At 39.4% G+C, this 17752-nt stretch overlaps 1 protein-coding gene across 4 annotated transcripts in view; it reads left to right on the top strand.

The window, feature by feature from the left end:
- The window catches only part of BRAF (B-Raf proto-oncogene, serine/threonine kinase), a 147497-nt gene that overhangs the window by 116402 nt on the left and 13343 nt on the right, over nucleotides 1-17752 (top strand). For all 4 annotated transcript variants that reach the window (XM_036328536.1, XM_036328537.1, XM_036328538.1 and 1 more), the window contains 3 exons: nucleotides 4306-4352; nucleotides 5116-5234; nucleotides 9763-9894. In XM_036328536.1, coding sequence (XP_036184429.1) covers nucleotides 4306-4352; nucleotides 5116-5234; nucleotides 9763-9894 — 298 coding nt within the window. The remainder of the gene's footprint in view (nucleotides 1-4305; nucleotides 4353-5115; nucleotides 5235-9762; nucleotides 9895-17752) is intronic.

Below are 17752 nucleotides of genomic sequence, written 5' to 3' on the forward strand. Positions count from 1 at the left end.
CACTCGCTCTGACCGAAGCCAGACAGTCCCGCTTCTCCCGTTTGAGTCTGGGTCCCTAAAGACTCGCCTGTATCTGGAGCTCAGAGTCTGTGACTCCCTCACAATTGAAAACGCCAACCGCGTCCTCCGCCGCCAGCCCGCTCCGCGCACTCCGCACCTCAGAACTTGACTTCAGCACTGCGCCTCCTCTGAGTGTCCGTATGCGTTTCTCTTTCCTCCTAGTTGTAGGACTTCCACTCAGCCAGCGTTCCTGTGGTTCTGGGTGATGTCCGTTCCGTTTTTTAGTTTCACTTTTGAAGTAGTTGTTCAAGGCAGCAAACTCCGGCGTTAACCTATGCTGCCATCTTTGTTCTCCAAGTATTCATTCTGACCTGGTGTTCATAATTTTTATCTTTACCTTTTTCTTCTTCCTCTTCTTAAAGAATACCTTTCAGCATTTCATATAATACTGGTTTGGTGGTGATGAACTCCTTTAGCTTGTTCTTATCTGTGAAGCTCTTTATCTGACCTTCAATTCTGAATGATAGCTTTGCTGGATAAAGTAATCTTGGTTGTAGGTTCTTGCTATTCATCACTTCGAATATTTCTTGTCATTCCCTTCTGGCCTGCATAGTTTCTGTTGAGAAATCAGCTGACAGTCGTATGGGTATTCCCTTGTAGGTAACTGGGTTTCTTTCTCTTGCTGCTTTTAAGATTCTCTCTTTGTCTTTTGCCCTTGGCATTGTAATTACGATGTGTCTTGGTGTGGTCCTCTTTGGATTCCTTTTGTTTGGGGTTCTCTGCGCTTCCTGGACTTGTAAGTCTATTTCTTTCACCAGGTAGGGGAAGTTTTCTGTCATTATTTCTTCAAATAGGTTTTCAATATCTTGCTCTCTCTCTTCTTCTGGCACCCCCATAATTCGGATGTTGGTACGCCTGAAGTTGTCCCAGAGGCTTCTTATACTATCTTCATATTTTTGGATTCTTTTTTCTGTTTGCTTTTCTGGTTGGGTGTTTTTTACTTCTTCGTACTTCAAATCTTTGACTTGATTCTTGTGATCCTCTAGTCTGCTGTTGGATCTCTGTATAATATTCTTATTTCAGTCAGTGTATGCTTAATTTCTAGTTGGTCCTTTTTCATTTTCTTGAGGGTCTTACTAGACGTATTGAGGGTCTTACTAAATTTATTGGCGGTTTCTAGAAAATTCTTGAAAAACCTTATAAGCGTGATTTTGAACTCTATATCCAGTAGTTTGCCTTCCTCCATTTCTGTCATTTGTGACCTGTTTCTTTGTCTCTGCATTTTGGCTGTTTTCCTGTGTTGATAGAGTGGCTTTGTGTGCTAGGTGTCCTATAGGGCCCAGTGGCTTAGCCTCCACAATTTCCTGAAGTGGACACTCTTGGTGCAACCCTTTGTGGGCTTTGTGCACAGTCTTGTTGTAGTTAAGCCTTGATTGTAGTTGGTATCACTGGGAGGAATTGACCTCCAGGCCAATTGGCTGTGAGAATCAGCTGTGTTTACAGTGGGAGAACTTCTGTGCTGGAGACACTCTTCTGGGCAAGACTTGCTTCAGTGGGGCTTTGGTGCTCACTGAGTCTGCCCCCTGAGTGTGTCCCTTATGTATCTGAGGAGTTGTAATCTGGATGGTCCCACTCTGACCACTGGGTACACTGGCTCTTGGATCTCTAAGGAGGTGCTAATTTAGCCTCTGTGTGAGGCTACCCAACAGGAGCTATGGAGAGATCTGCAGATTCCTCTTCTTTGTTTGGGATTTGGAGGTGCCCAGATGAGGCCCAGCTGTGAAGCAATGCAAGCTGCTGTGGGGCCTTGGGCTGTCTTTTGGATGTTGTGGGTCTCTCTGACCCAGCTACAGTTTGTTAGGTAATTTTAGGTTGTGAAGGGCCAGGTCATTCATATGCAAAAGCCTCTGTGCACAACTTGGGTGGGTCGGGGTCTCAGGGAATCAACAGGGCGAAGCAAATAGCTATGGCTGCTCCTCAGCCCTGCCCTAAAAGGCCCTGGGTCTCTGTCCCGGTAATTACTGCAAGCACCTCTGAGAGAAAGCCGCCCTTGAGTTCCACCTGCTGCCAGACAGTCCAGTTTCTCCCTGTCTGAGTCTAGGTCCCCAGGGACTCGCCCAGAACTAGAGTCAGGGCTGTCAGGAGCTTGTGTCTCCCTCCCGATTGAAAAAGACAACCGCTTCCTCAGTTGCCAGCCCTTTCCTCGTGCACCTCCGTACCTCTGCACTTTACTTCCGCACCTCCTCTGAGTCTCAGTGTGCTTTTCTCTTTCCTTCTAGTTGTAGAATTTCCACTCAGCCAGCCTTCCTGTGGTTCTGGATGATGTCCATTTTGTCTTTTAGTGGTATTTTTGAAGTGGTTGTGAGAGGCAGCGATTTCAGGTGTTTACCTATGCCGCCATCTTGGTTTGTCCCACACATTTGTTTTTAATTTCAAAGGAGACAGAACTTCTTCAGACACTAACACCTTTCTGTGGCTAAACACCAGCCCTCTGAAGCACAGAGCTCCACCACGCACACTGTCTCATTTATCCCCCTTCTTCTAATGGAGACAAGGTCTCCCATCTAGAAAATGCATTTGGTTGAGACCTATTTTTCTCCATATTTTTAAATTTGCTTTTTGTTAATCCTCACCCAAGGATATTTTTTCCATTGATTTTTTTTTTTTTTTTTTTAGAGAGAGTGGAGGAGAGAGGGAAAGACAGAGAGAAACATCAAAGTGAGAGAAACAAATCAATTGGTTGACTCCTGCTGTATCCCTAACCAGAGCCCAGGCTGGGGAGGAGCCTGCAACCAAGGTGCGTGCCCTTTACTGGAATCAAACCCAGGATCCTTTGGTCCACAGGCCAACGCTCTATCCTCTGAGCCAAATGGGCTAGGGCTTTCTCCATTAATTTTTTAGAGAAAGTGGAATGGAGCGGGAGAGATAGAGAGAGAGAAACATTGACGTGAGAGGCACATTGATTGGTTGCCACCTGCACTCGCCCCAACTCAGCCAAGGTACATGCCCTTGACCAGAATCAAACCCTCAACCCTTCAGTCCACAGGTGGACACTCTATTCGCTGAGCCAAACTGGCTATGATGCCATATGTTTTTTTCTTTCTGTGTCACTGCAGAACTTTGGGTTCTAAGTAAACTTTTGTGTTGTGAAATGACTTTGGGCCTAAAAAGTCATGATGAAAAGATAATTTTACATTGTGGTAAAAGCTCTGAAGGAAATAATGTGAAGTCAGAGTAATTGGAGGAGGAGGGGTTACTTTGTATAAACAGTAGTTTGAAATGAAAACTTTGTCTGAAAAGTATCAAAATCTTACTCTATGAGAAGATGTGGAAGCTTAGATGAAAATAAAGTATAAATTATAAGCTTAATGATTTACAAACCTATTTTTAACAGTGACATTATAATCTCATTTTAAAGCAAAACTTATTTCCTAATAGTCATTGTCAAATTTCAGCAGTCTCATATATTTGTTTTCTCCAGCTTTAAATGAAGAAAAATAACCTTGACTAGGACATTATATGCATCTCAATGTAGTTGATTCAGCTGATGTGTTTTAAATGCTTTATGCCAGGCACTGTACTCGGCACTGGGGATAAACAGAAATAAACTAGGCCCAGCCCTTTTCCCTCAATGAACTTAACTAAAGCTACTATAGAGGAAGTTTGCTACACACTAGTTTTAAGAAGGCATTTTAAGAATATATTAATACTACCTTTAAGAATGATTTTATCAATCAAACTTTCATATTCTAGTAGAGTTTTACATTCTAAATAGAAAATGAACATAGGTGGAAAAAAACTATTGAATAAAGCTGTTCCAATAATTTCTATATAACTGAACAGTGAAAGAACCCTTACAGTTGAGTTACTCATAGGAAAGCTTCACCCAGGAGTTAGATTGTATATGCAACCTTAAAGGAGTGGTATGAATAGGTGGAGAACAGAACGAAACTAATTTGAGGGATGGGTGTAGGAGGGGATATTTAAGGTATATTTAAAGGACATGGATAACTAGGCTTGACTGGAGTGAAAGGTTTGTATTGGAAAATAGTAAAAGACAAAGCAAAGTCTTTTAGTGGAAAACAAAATTTTGGCTGTACCATATTAGTGATATGTTCCTCTAATCCTAAATTCAATTACAGTCTATTTTAATATTTCTTATGTAAAGGGATTATCACATTGTACAGTTTGCAGTTGTATCATGATTCTAAACACATCTTTATTTATACCCCTAAATATGTTCTATAAAATTTGAGGCCAGAGTATTTAGCCCTACTCAGGTTAAAATGATGTTTTGTTTTTCAGTTACTTACACGCCAAGTCAATCATCCACAGAGACCTCAAGAGTAATAGTATCCTTCCTGAAATTTGTCTGCGAAGTTTGAAAACATCCTGACTTTTTCTTCTGCATTTTATCTTCACATTATGTAAAAACAGTTTCATGCTAAGTTCAATGTATTGTAAAGAGAATTAATAAATGGGTTTGCATGAGAGTGTAGTAGAACAAGGTACTACAACCTGCTTTTGGTTTGTGAACAATTGAGCGTTACAACAAAAATCTCTGAAATCTTTATGATAGTAGGGCTTTTTGATTGCTTGCTTACATTCTTTCAGCACTGGAAAACAGATAGTTTGTAGTTATCTACTAGTTCCTTTTAACACTCTGGCCTTGCTCAGCAGTAGGTAAGATGTAACTGAAGGCTTTAAGTTACGGATAGCATGAGGTAAGAAAAACATATTTTTTCCTCTTCCATAAACTTAGATTAAGATCCTGTCTGCCAACCACCTTCATTCCAGTGAAGAGCCTTTACCACTCCCCAGCAGTGCCAAAAGAATATTTGGGCCTATGTTACTAAAATCTTGTGGGAAGTTTCAGGGTCTCCCATACACTTAGGAAAGCATTTCACCTCACTCTACCTCATTTCAAGCCCTCAAAACCTTAAAAGCAGGTCCTATAGGCCAAATAGACCTAATTAATATATAAAGTACTACATCTTTTTTCAAAGAATTTCATATTACAGAATTATAGAAATTAGATCTCTTACCTAAATTTCATAATGCTTGCTCTGATTGGAAAATGAGATCTATTGTTTTCCTTTACTTACTACACCACAGATATTTTTCTTCATGAAGACCTCACTGTAAAAATAGGTGACTTTGGGCTAGCCACAGTGAAATCTCGATGGAGTGGGTCCCATCAGTTTGAACAGTTGTCTGGATCCATTCTGTGGATGGTAAGAATTGAGGCCTTTTTACATTAATTTTTGGGACCCTGAGATGCTACTGAGTACTAGAAAGTCATTGAAGGTTTCAACTATAGTATTTTAATAGTTCCCGGTGTTCACAAAAGTCAACATTCATCTTACCTTTTTATGTAAATAAATCTTAACTTTTTTATCTTTAAAAAGAATACTATGAAACTAGTTTCAGTATCTTTCAAACAAAAATATGTTTTTTAAACACTGTTTATATTTTATTTAAAATTGTCTCTAAAATATTTTGTATTCCAAATGTTCCTTGTTCCCAGTTTAAAAAAAAGTATTCAATTTAAGCATGTGTGATCTGCAACTATTATTAAGGTTTGTGAAGAGAACTGCTCCTTTAAAGAGAGGCTGTTTGCCCTGGACCATGTGGCTCGGTTGGGCATCAGGTTGGGCGTCGTCCTGTGCACTGAAAGGTTAGCAGTATGATTCCCAGTCAGGGCACATGCCTGGGTTGCAGCTCAATTCCCAGTAGGGGGCGTGCATGAGGGCTCTCACATCAGTGTTTCTCTCTCCCCCTTTCCCTTCCTCTCTCAAAAAATTGATTTTAAAATATTTTTTGTAAAAAGAGGAGGAGAGGCTATTTCACAGTCTTATTTAAGCCTAAATTGGAGTTACTTTATTTAGACTAGAAAGAACCATATAATTATGGAGCACCTGGGAGAGGAGAGACAAAAAAAAAATGAGAGATTTCTTAACACTGTAAGCTTTGTGCTGCCCTACATAGGTCTTTCTCTCTTTTTTTCTTACATATTTTTATTGATTTTTAGAGAGAGGAAGGGAGAGATAGAAACATTGATGACAGAGGAACATTATCAATTGGCTGCCTCCTGCATGCTCCCTACTAGGGTTTGAGCCCCAACCCAGGCATGTGCCCTGACCAGGAACCAAACCAGTGACCTCTTGATTCCTGGGTTGACACTCAACTGCTGAGCCATACCGCTGGGCTCTTTCTCTTTATTTCTATTTCTACTTTGTACAAAAGAAGAAAGAGAACATATGAAAGAAAGGAACCAAAACTTCTGTGTAGTTACCTTCAGCAGGCTATGGGGACAGTCTAGGAATCATTCTCTAAGTAGTAATTCTCAAAAGGTCCCCCCAAGACCCTTTTAGAAATTCCCAAGGTCATCCTTGTGTGAGCCCAGATTGTTCTTCGTATTCCTCAACCAGAACAACATCACACCAAATTGAATGCAGAAGCAAAGTATATGACACGAGCTGGCTGCTGCTAAACCAGATAGTCAAAAAGAATTGTAGGACTATTCTTCTCACTAAAGTTTTTTTGTTTTTGAAAATATAGTTACTTTTCATTAAAAATGTGTGATTTGTGTTAGCATCTACTGGTTGCTGTTTTATTATTCAAATGAATTAGTAAATATTTTAACAGCTTCTCAGTTTAGTTTTAATATGATTATTTATCCACAGAAATAATACATAAGCTCCTTCGGGGTTCTTCGTAGTTTTCTTTTTTTAAACATATTTTTTATTGATTTCAGAGAGGAAGGGAGAAGGAGAGAGAGATAAAAACATCAATGATGAGAGAGTGTAATTGATCGGCTGCCTTCTGCATGCCTCACACTGGGGATCAAGCCCACAACCCAGGTATATGCCCTTGACCGGAATTGGACCCAGGACCCTTCAGTCTGCTGGCCGACGCTGTATCCACTGAGCCAAACTGGCTAGGGCCTCAGTAATTTTCAAGACTGAATGAGTACTGAGACCAAAAAGTTTGAGAACTGCTGCTCTAAGCTGAATGCAGGGTGTCCCAAAACTATTAGTGCAGTTTTTAATAACAGAATGTGCACTTTGGGACACCCTACTGGAAACAGAAAAGAAGGGGCTTTCAAAGCCACATTTGCCTAAATTCTTTGAACTCTCTGTATCAGTCTCCAAGAAAGGAATTACAAGGTAGGATTCTGAATTAGTCCAGATAAGCCTGGGGTTAAATTGAGCTATGATTTCTTGTAATAACTTAAATTAGGGCAAGCTGCAAGGTGGGAGGGGGATTGGACTTAGAGTTAGGAAGTGTGTACTGTAATGTTGTGTGTGACTCTTACCAGCACCTTTCTTAACTGCCTCCAAGTCTCCATCTTTAATGTTGGGTTGGACTGGTGGATTTCTAAAGCCATTTCTATTTCTAAAATTCAGTATTTAGACCTAAGAAGAATTTTTCTTTAATATCTGTTTAATTGTTTTAATACATAATTATAAACAAGAGGCTAATTAGTAATTATAATGCAAATCTCAGGCACCTTTAAGGTACACACCTTTTAAAAAAGACGGCAGTGTATCCTAAGGGGGGTGCAACAGATTTTTAAGTACTGAAATTGCAAAATCATTAAAATTAAAAAGAAATAATTAATACACATTTTAGAGGTCTATTTATTTAAACTAGTGTGGGAGAGAGAGGCTCAGTCAAGTGTTTGGGTTTGTCTTTATTCAAAGACCTTAGTGGATTATTATACATGAAGTTTTATATTTTGTTATAGTTTCTTTTTTGTTAATACCTGGAAAGATGGGTTCATCTTTTATTTCCCCAAACTAAGTTTTTGTTTTGTTTTTTTCGTTTTTTTTAAAATATATTTTATTGATTTTTTTACAGAGAGGAAGGAAGAGAGATAGAGAGCTAGAAACATCGATGAGAGAAACATCGATCAGCTGCCTCCTGCACATCCCCCACTGGGGACGTGCCCGAAACCCAGGTACATGCCCTTGACCGGAATCGAACCCGGGACCCTTCAGTCCACAGGCCGACGCTCTATCCACTGAGCCAAACTGGTTTCGGCCCCAAACTAAGTTTTAAGATGAGAAATTAGCCAATAGTACATTTAATTGTTGAATGAATCTTTTTGGGTTGATATTGCCTTCAGAAACAAATTTAGAACATCCATAGGCTAGGAAAGAAGAGTTTGATCAGAACTAAGGTTATATAATTCTCTGAATTATTTATAATAGTCTTCTCAGCCTTGTTTTATTTATAGCTTAGAAGAGAAAGAAAACTTTGTAAAAAAGTGTTTTGGAAATTAAAACACAAATGAACTGAGGATTAATAATGCACAACTTGTAAATAGATGACATTCAACTTTTTATCAAGTCATCTACCAACAACAGTGAGGTAAAACTAAATTTTAAAGGCAACTTTTCAATTGATTTATTACTCTGTCCCTCACAGAAATTGTGTTCTGGCTTTGAAAATTATTTTTGTATCATAAACCAGCCTCTTAGTTTTCTGGCTTGTTCATTACATCACAGTTGTATGTGATTTATTTTGTACTGTAAAAGTAATATCAGTAAAGTGTAAGACAAAACAAGTAGGTACAACCTCCCCTTCACCCCCATCCTTTCACTCTTATCAGGATCTCCCTCCCACACATCTTCTGTCAGTGGTTCTCAACTTTGGTTGAGCATTAAAAACATCTGGGGAGCTTTAAAAACTAACGAGTGTATCCCCAGATTCTAATGGTGTGTTATTGGGCAGGAATGCAGTCTGGACCTTGAGAGGTTCAAGGCTGCCCAGGTGATTCTGATTTCCAGGTGAGGCGCAGTGCCATTATTCCCTGCCTTGTGAGATAGTCTCACTTGCCTTACTCTGACCAGTGACCAGGACTCTTGCCCCAGGTCTTTCAGCCTTTTTACAGTTAGTCTTGGTTTTACACAGAGTTTTTATTAATACCCTTCAGTTTATTTGATTCCTTCCAAATGAAACAATACAGAAGATTCAAGGTGAAAGAACTGTTTAAAGCTAATATTTAACCAACCATTTGTTGTATTTCAAGTAAGTAGCCAATAAGAAATCTACCTATAGAATACAGTGACTGATATGTACAAAAATGTATGTAGCAAATATGATTTGGTCTATATCTTTGCCCAAGAAGCAAGCAGCGAAAAGATTCTTCATACCACCTTCTATTAAATCTACCCGCTGCCTATTGCTTTTGTTAATAAGACATCTTTGGCATGTTTATACCATTTTTGGAGGCGGGAAAGGGATTTGAGTTTATCAGTCATGAAATTTTGCCATTATTGTCTAAGGTGTCCTGAGATGAGGAGAATCATTTGTACCAATGGGAAAACTTAAATTCTAGCAATTGCCAAAGTGGTTGTGCTACTCCCAAACATCTTACAACCACAGGTATAGTATTTATTTGCTGAATCATGATTGGGAAATAGGAACTGATTCTTGGTAGGTAAGTCAAGGGAAGAATTCAAATAGCAATGATATTTTTTGTACAAAGAGGGCAGCTGCTAAAATTATAAAAATATTAGTAATACAGATAGAATCTCAGCTAACACTGCCTCTTTTAGAATTTACAGGGTATATTTTTACTTTCTTAATCAGTTATATTTCTTTGACCATTAACAAGAGAATTAATTACATATTCGGTGGGTTATTTAATGATTAAAAGCATTTTTTCTGGGAATCATAATAGTTTGGTTTTCAGTCTTTATTCAGTTGAAGTAAAGAATAAACAAGAATATTTTTCTTTTTATGTTCTAACAGGCACCAGAAGTAATCAGAATGCAAGACAAAAACCCTTATAGCTTTCAGTCAGATGTATATGCATTTGGGATTGTTCTGTATGAATTGATGACTGGACAGTTACCTTATTCAAACATCAACAACAGGGACCAGGTAAATACTTACCATCTCTTAGGGTTTATTTTACTATTTACATCAAGTTCCAATTCTGCCGGGAGCCGGTCCATCCTTGCTGTTTCAAGGGACCTGGCATATATGGCATACTGTTCTTAATATGTTTGCTCACCTTCTTGGCACTATGTGTTTTAACCAAGGTCACCTCTCTGAGAAAGGTTGTTTCCCCAGGTAGGGATTTTCCCCTGAAGTTAGGGAGGGAATAAAACCCCTTAACTAAGTGCCAGGCGGGTAATTAATCACTTTAACTTCGAACAATCATGCTTAAGCTACATAATCTTTACTCCCTGGAATGGAGATAAGAAACGCCCTAACCTTTGGAATAGAGATTGATAGGATTGGAATCAACTGGTATAAATACAGATGTAACAAGACAACAGGACACAGAACCTAGACACAGAACCTAGACACAGAACCTACACAGAACGTAGAGACAGAAGAACTTCGCTGGAGAGAACATGGCAAAAGATCCTGGACAGAAACTGGCCACAGCACCTAGCAAGAGAACATGGCAAAAGATCCTGGACAGAAACTGGAGACAGAACCTAGAGACAGAACCTAGCGAGAGAACATGGCAAACGATACTGGACAGGACCTGGCTACAGAACTTGGTTGGAGAACCTAGCCAGAACCTGGCTGAAGAAGCTGGCTACAGAATCTGGTGACTGAACCTGGCTGGGGAACCTGGGGAACCTGGCTGGAGAACCTAGCAAGAGAACATGGACACAGAACCTGGCTGGAGATCCTAACCAGAAGTTCGCTGGAGATCCTGGACAGAACCAGTCTGAAGAACCTAGAGACAGAGCCTGGCTACAGAACCTGGATAGAACATGGCAAGAGAACCTGACTAGAACCTGGTGACTGAACCTGGCTGGAGAACCTGGGCAGAACCTGGCTGGAGAACCTAGCAAGGGAGCATGGCTACAGAACCTGGCTGGAGAACCTGGAGAACCTGGCTGGAGAACCTAGCGAGAGAACATGGACACAGAATCTGGCTGGAGATCCTAACCAGAACTTCGCTGGAGATCCTGACCAGAACTTGGCTAGAGATCCTGGCTAGGCTGCTGATCAACTGAACGCTGTCTCTGTGTCATTCCTTCTTCGCCGACTCCGTCCACACCTTTGGGGATCCCTGGACCTGCTGGGGTTGGACCCCGGCACAATTCATTGTAGAAAAGAAGTGTTAAGTCCTGGATACATATGAGGGCTAGACCTCTGGGTCCTTGTCACCAGTTTAGATACCTTTTGAATACTTTTGATAGTAATAGCAGCATGTAAGGCCTTTCCTTGAACTATTCTTTTTTTTTAAGTCAATACATTACAGAAAGAGACTTTGTAAAAATATGTTTTTACTGATTTCAGAGAGAGAGAGAGAGGGAGAGAGAAAGAGAGAGAAAAATTAATGATGAGAGAGAATTATCAATTGGCTGCCTCCTGCACACCCCCTACTGGGGATCGAACCTGCAACTGGGGCATGTGTCCTGACCTGGAATCAAACCGTGACCTCCTGGTTCATGGATCAATGCTCAACCACTGATCCACACCAGCTGGGCTTCAGTCTTAATTAAGTGTAATGGAGTAAAATTCCTGATCTTCTGAAACTAGAGACACAACAATGACAGTACCTCATGTTTCTTGACCGTGGCACAGTTAGGAACATGAGCTCTGCTACTACGACATCTGGGCTGTATACCTTTATTTCACTCTATCACAGAGTGTGCTACCTGAGCAGGTACTCAGCCATGAACTTCTTTATATCAAATTCTTAAAATTATTAAGGTTTCTCCATTTTGTTTAATTTTTAAAACTAGGTAAATGGAAGAACTGTGACATCATGCTTTCATTTTTCTATAATGAGAATTCTAGTAGGAGGGAATATTTTTACTTCCTCTCTTCCTAAGCACCTGTTCTCTGTCCCTTACCTTCCCAAATGTACTAATGTAGCCATATGCAACTCTTTGCCTTTTCTATCCCAGTAATATTAAATTTACCTAGGCTTTTAACACTGGCCAAGAAAAGGAATTGTCTTTACTGAAATTACCTTGTATACCTCAACATTTTAAAAGTAAGTTTGTGTGTATTTATGTGTGTGTGTGTGTGTGTGTGTGTGTGTGTGTGTGTGTGAGAGAGAGAGAGAGAGAGAGAGAGAGAGAGAGAGAGAGAGAGAGAGAGAGATTGCAGCACACTGTTAATATATTACAAACAATAGTTGACATATAAACTGTGATTAAATGATATTCATACATGCCCTAGCCAGTTTGGCTCAGTTCCAGTTAAGGGGGCACGTAACTTGGTTGCAGGCTCCTCCCTGGCCTGCGCCCTGGTCAGGGCTCATGCAGGAGGCAACCAGTCAATGTGTTTCTCTCACATCGATGTTTCTCTCTGTTTTCCCTTCTCTCTTCCACTCTTCCTAAAAATCAATGGAAAAATATTCTTGGGTAGGGATTAACAACAACAAAAGAGAATAATATTTATACTTTATACTGTGGTTTGTATCAGAATCACCTGAGTAATTTGTTTTAAAAAGTGGAGATGCTGGAGCAGATTCTGATTCAATGGGATGGGGTCCAAGCACCTGCATTTGTAATAAGTTTCCCAGGGAATTCTGATACAGACCAAAGTTGAGAATCACCAATCTAAAGAGTTTTAAAAAAGTGCAGATATTTTATGCGTTTCATCATAACCTCCCAACCTAGTGAAATGATAGTTTTATACACAAACTAGAGGCCTGATGCACAAAATGCGTGTAAGAGTAGGCCTTCCTTCCCCTGGCTGCCGGCAGGCACCTGGGACCCAGGCTTCCCTCCCAGCCCCGGCTTCATCCGGAAGGTCATCTGGAAGGCCGTCAAGTCTAATTGGCATATTACGCTTTTATTATAGATGTATTACTTCATTAAATAGTGTGTGTTTTAGTCAAGAGCTTAACTACCAATTTTTTTGGTGATAGCTCTGAGTAGCTCTCTCACTAAGAACTTCCACTATCAAAGTGAAAGGATGGGGTGAATCAATGTGAAGATAATTGCAAAGAATGTAATTGCCCAAGTAATCTAAGTTATCATGTACTTGGTATGTGCTCATTGAATTACCGTGTGGCCCTTACCCAATAGCAGTCTTAATTCTACATTTTGAAATTTTTTTTAATGACTATATTTCTACCCAAGTCAACACAAAACTAATTTTTTAGTTTCTGTTTGGTCTTTTTAACTATTTCATATCTTTAGAATGTTGAAACTTAGCTTTGAGTATTAAGAAAAATCTATGGCCTAGCTTCTGATGATCTGATATTTTAAGCCTGCATGAAACTTAAATTCAGGATGGACCAAAATACTAGCTGAAGGATATAACTGAAACATATTACTTACTGTACTCGTGACAGATTCTAGATCCCTGAGACATGATGATGGCAATCTGAGTAGCAAGATTGTAGTCTCTAATTAGCAAGCTTTGTGAGCTCTGCCTTTTACAGTCTCATTTCCTCAGCCACATAGCATAATCCCTGTGCCATGTTCACTTTTCCTATGCAAAGTATTTCTCTAAAGGAATCACGTGGGAATTATAGTTTAGTTTTTGTTGATTTACCATAGATAACTACAAATAATAAAAATTTGTGAACTTAGATGACATCCATTTGCCAGTGAATGTACTTATTTTAATAAAACAATAAAATTATATTATGGAAACAAGTATTATTATCTCCAAAATATGGATGAAAGCATCCCAGGGTTCTTGGCATTTTAGGCACTTTGTCCTCCATGGAAGTAGAATAAGTGATGTGGCAAGGGCTTCCTTTCCTGAGAGAAATAAGTGAGTGACCAACAGAAGGGTAAGGCCTTTACTAGTTAGCTTTTTCTGGTAGTACAGTTAGAGCAGTGGTTCTCAACCTTCTGGCCCTTTAAATACAGTTCCTCATGTTGTGACCCAACCATAAAATTATTTTCGTTGCTACTTCATAACTGTAATTTTGCTACTGTTATGAATCATAATGTAAATATCTGATATGTAGGATGGTCTTAGGCGACCCCTGTGAAAGGGTCGTTCGACTGCCAAAGGGGTCGCGACCCACAGGTTGAGAACCGCTGAGTTAGAGGCTTGTGGAATTTGCCAGTCTAAAACCAAGTTAAGTATTTGATAAAGAAAATGGAGGTAAAAGAACCATATACTACCCTGGCTGGTGTGGCTCAGTTGATTGAAGCATTGTCCCATCTACTGAAGAGTTTCGGGTTCAATCCAGGGCAAATACCCAGGTTGTGGTTCAATCCCTGGTTGGGGTGCATAAGGGAAGCGACCAAACGATGTTTCTCTCTCCCTCTTTCCCTCTCCCTCTCTCTATAAAACCAATAAAATAAAATAAAAATGCAAAAACTGTTAAGAGAAAAAGAAGGAGCCGAAACTGGTTTGGCTCAGTGGATAGAGCGTCAGCCTGCAGACTGAGGGGTCCCAGGTTCGATTCCAGTCAAGGGCATGTACCTGGGTTGCAGGCACATCCCCAGTGCGAGATGTGCAGGAGGCGGCTGATAGATGTTTCTATCCCATCAATGTTTCTAACTATCTCTCTCCCTTCCTCTCTGTAAAAAATCAATAAAATATATTAAAAAAAAAAAAAAGAAAATAAAGGAGTGATATAGTCTTCCCATTACCATTCTTCATTATCATCTAGTCTGCTTTCTTCCAATGGCACTTTTCTGTGAAACTCCCTCTGAGTTGCTAACTCTCTAGTCATCCTCAATGAAGTGTAACCACAGTCATTGCTCACACCATCCCTTTGATTGATTTTCTTTGATCTCCATGGCTCTCAGATTGACTTCTGCTTGATAATCTAGGAATAATGTTCTTTTTCATGGAAGATGAGAAAGTTGCTTCTTTACTATATAACAGAAACCATTCCTCCATGCTCTCACCCCTATAGTCAGAGGTGGCAGTTTTAATGGCAGTAAACTAAAGGCAGGACTCTAGCAGACCCTGGATTCACAACCTGCATAACCTGGTCACATTACCTCTCTAGGTGTATGTTTTGTGTGTGGATCTGTTTGTTTGTTTGTTTTCCAATTATAAAAATAAGAAATTTGACTAAAGAATTCCTTCCAGTAATAAAAATCAGGATCTTTCCTAAAACAGGTCTCTTAGCTCCTTAAGGGATGACCAGCCCTGTGTTACTTTGCAAAGTAACATATCTTTTACTTTAGTTACCCTAGTGCTGAAATCTGAGAAATGACTTTGTCATTTTTTTTCTCTGTATGATTCTAGTTTGTTCTCTTATTACTGTATCCTTCCCTCTTTCAGTACAGCTTCTCTACTAAGTTGAGATTTACTAGTAGAATGTGCTCATTAGCTAGATACATTAACTGTCTACCTTCAGGGCTTCCTCTTCTTGGAGCAGAAGTGCCGTGTCATCTTAGAAGAAAATAACATTACATTTAGCCCTGACCGGTTTGGCTCAGTGGATAGAGCGTCGGCCTGCGGACTGAAGGGTCCTAGGTTCAATTCTAGTCAAGGGCATGTACCTTGGTTGCGGGCACATCCCCAGTAGGGGGTGTGCAGGAGGTAGCTGATCAATGTTTCTCTCTCATCAATGTTTCTAACTCTATATCTGTCTCCCTTCCTCTCTGTAAAAAATCAATAAAATATATTTAAAAAAATAACATTACATTTATCTGTTATTTCAGTGTATTCCAGTTATTATTGCTGTATAACAAAGCACCCAAAACATAGTGGCTTAAGCAACTTAATGCATCTGCAATTTGGGCTGCTCTCAGTGAGGAAGGTTTATCTGTTTCACATGGTATTATCTGGGGTAGATTCAATGAGAAAGAATCTGCTTCCAAAGTGGCTCATTCACAAACCTGACAAGGGGGCACTAGCTGTCAGGTGGAAGCCCAGCCAGAGTTCTCAGTTATTCTCCACCTGGGTCTTTATATAAGGATTTTTTCATGGGAAACTTGGACATTCTCATAGCATGGTGGCTAGGTACTAAGCGCAAGATCTCAAGAGACAGGAAATGATAATTACCATTGTCTTATCAACACACAAATTATTTCAATAAAAATTTTTTTGATACTATATGCAAAGCACTGTGGGATATAGAGGGATACAGAGATGAATAAAACACAGGCTGAGCACTCAGTGGAGTTTACAGTTCTGTTGAGGCAGTGCAGGTGGGTGATACTGACAATAAACAGATGTATACAGAGGAGTGAATGAAGAGGTGGAGATGCCAGGAGTGCTGAGTGTGGATTAAGAATGAAAATAACCAGTCCCAGGATTTCAAACCAAGCCACTGATTTAGTAGTGTATGTGCCACTTGAATCTTCTATCCATGAATTATATACAAGAAAGACTCTCTCTTAAGTTTAAATAATTGCAAAGAATGTAATTGCCAGTGTATTATATTAACATTTCAAAAGAAAGCCATTACAGCCTTCTTTTAAAAGTGCCCAATAAAATCTAAAAGCCATGCTGATTTGATGCCTACCATCACTTGTTTAAAAAAATACAAAAACTCTGCATTAATTTTTGGAAGTTTTACATGGCTTTATTTTTTCCTCTTTGAACTACTTGTATTACTGTTTAAATTTAGAATTTAAAAAATATTCCTGATTTTTATCAGCTCTGAATGATATTTTTTAATTGTGACTTATTCCATTATTAATAACTATTAATGTATAAGTGATGAAAATACGTTTTTATTATTTAAGAAACATTGAAGGTAAAATTTTATTGGAAATGTGTATCTTAATGAACAACATGAGGCTTTTTAAAATTTATTTATGTATCTGTGGATAAATATGACTTTTGCTAGAATGAGCTGGACTTATCATCAGTCCTTTTCCTTGTTTTATTTTTAAAGAAATAAGCACTGAGAAATATTGTTCAAATAAGTAAGAAGCTAAGAAAATCAGGAGTTTCATTATAATGTATGCAGAGTTCAGTGGTCCCCAAGACCACCTTCAGGTTCAGTAATTCATTAAGTCTCACAGAACTCACTGAAAGTTGCTAATTGTCACAAGTAGTTTATTGCAAGAAAAGGAAACAAATTAAAATCCATCCAGGGAAAGTGCATATAGGGCAGCATTAGGAGAATTCCACGTTTGAAGGTTCCAGTTGTCCTCTCCCAATGGGATTGTGGACAACACTACTCCTGGCAGCAATGTGTGACAACACACATGAAATATTGCCAACCAGAGAAACTCACTCGAGACTTGGGATTCAGAGTTGTTATTAGGGCTTAGTCACGTAGATATGCTTGACCACTGCTGTGGCTGACCATAGCTTTCAGAGGGCAAGTTGATACCACATGAGTCTAAGCCCCCTCTATGAATCACATTCATAGCATAGACTATCTGACATCTCCCAAGGCCCCAGGTAAACAAAGACACTCTTACCAGGCACAAGAGGCTAAGGATTACCTCCCAGGAGCCAAAGGCAAAGGCCAGCCCCCTACGGGGGCAAGATTATTCTTTACCATACACCATACCACTCAGTTATTTGAATTCATTTCTTGAACATACCAAAAATTACATAATAACTTGTCATTAATAGTCACTTTAATAATCAGCTGACAATTTAATTAATTTTACTGAAAGCGAAGAATTGCAAACCAACTGCCTTGTAAAGGGAATGTTACCCATTCATTGGAGCACAGTTAGACACCAGTATTGGGAAGTGTCCCTTTGGTACCCCAGCAGTTTTACCCCCTGGAGCGCTGCGCACACAGTGAAATTCTGTACTGGTAAAAGGTAACTTGTAAAGTGGGAGAAGAATAAGCTTTATACTTTCACTTTAGTGGTGCTTAACCAAATCAGCTTATAGTTAACAAGGGTTATTACATCACCAAACGGGA

The sequence above is a fragment of the Myotis myotis genome, unplaced genomic scaffold (genome assembly GCF_014108235.1).
Source record: "Myotis myotis isolate mMyoMyo1 unplaced genomic scaffold, mMyoMyo1.p scaffold_m19_p_11, whole genome shotgun sequence".
In the NCBI taxonomy this organism is placed as follows: Eukaryota; Metazoa; Chordata; class Mammalia; order Chiroptera; family Vespertilionidae; genus Myotis; species Myotis myotis.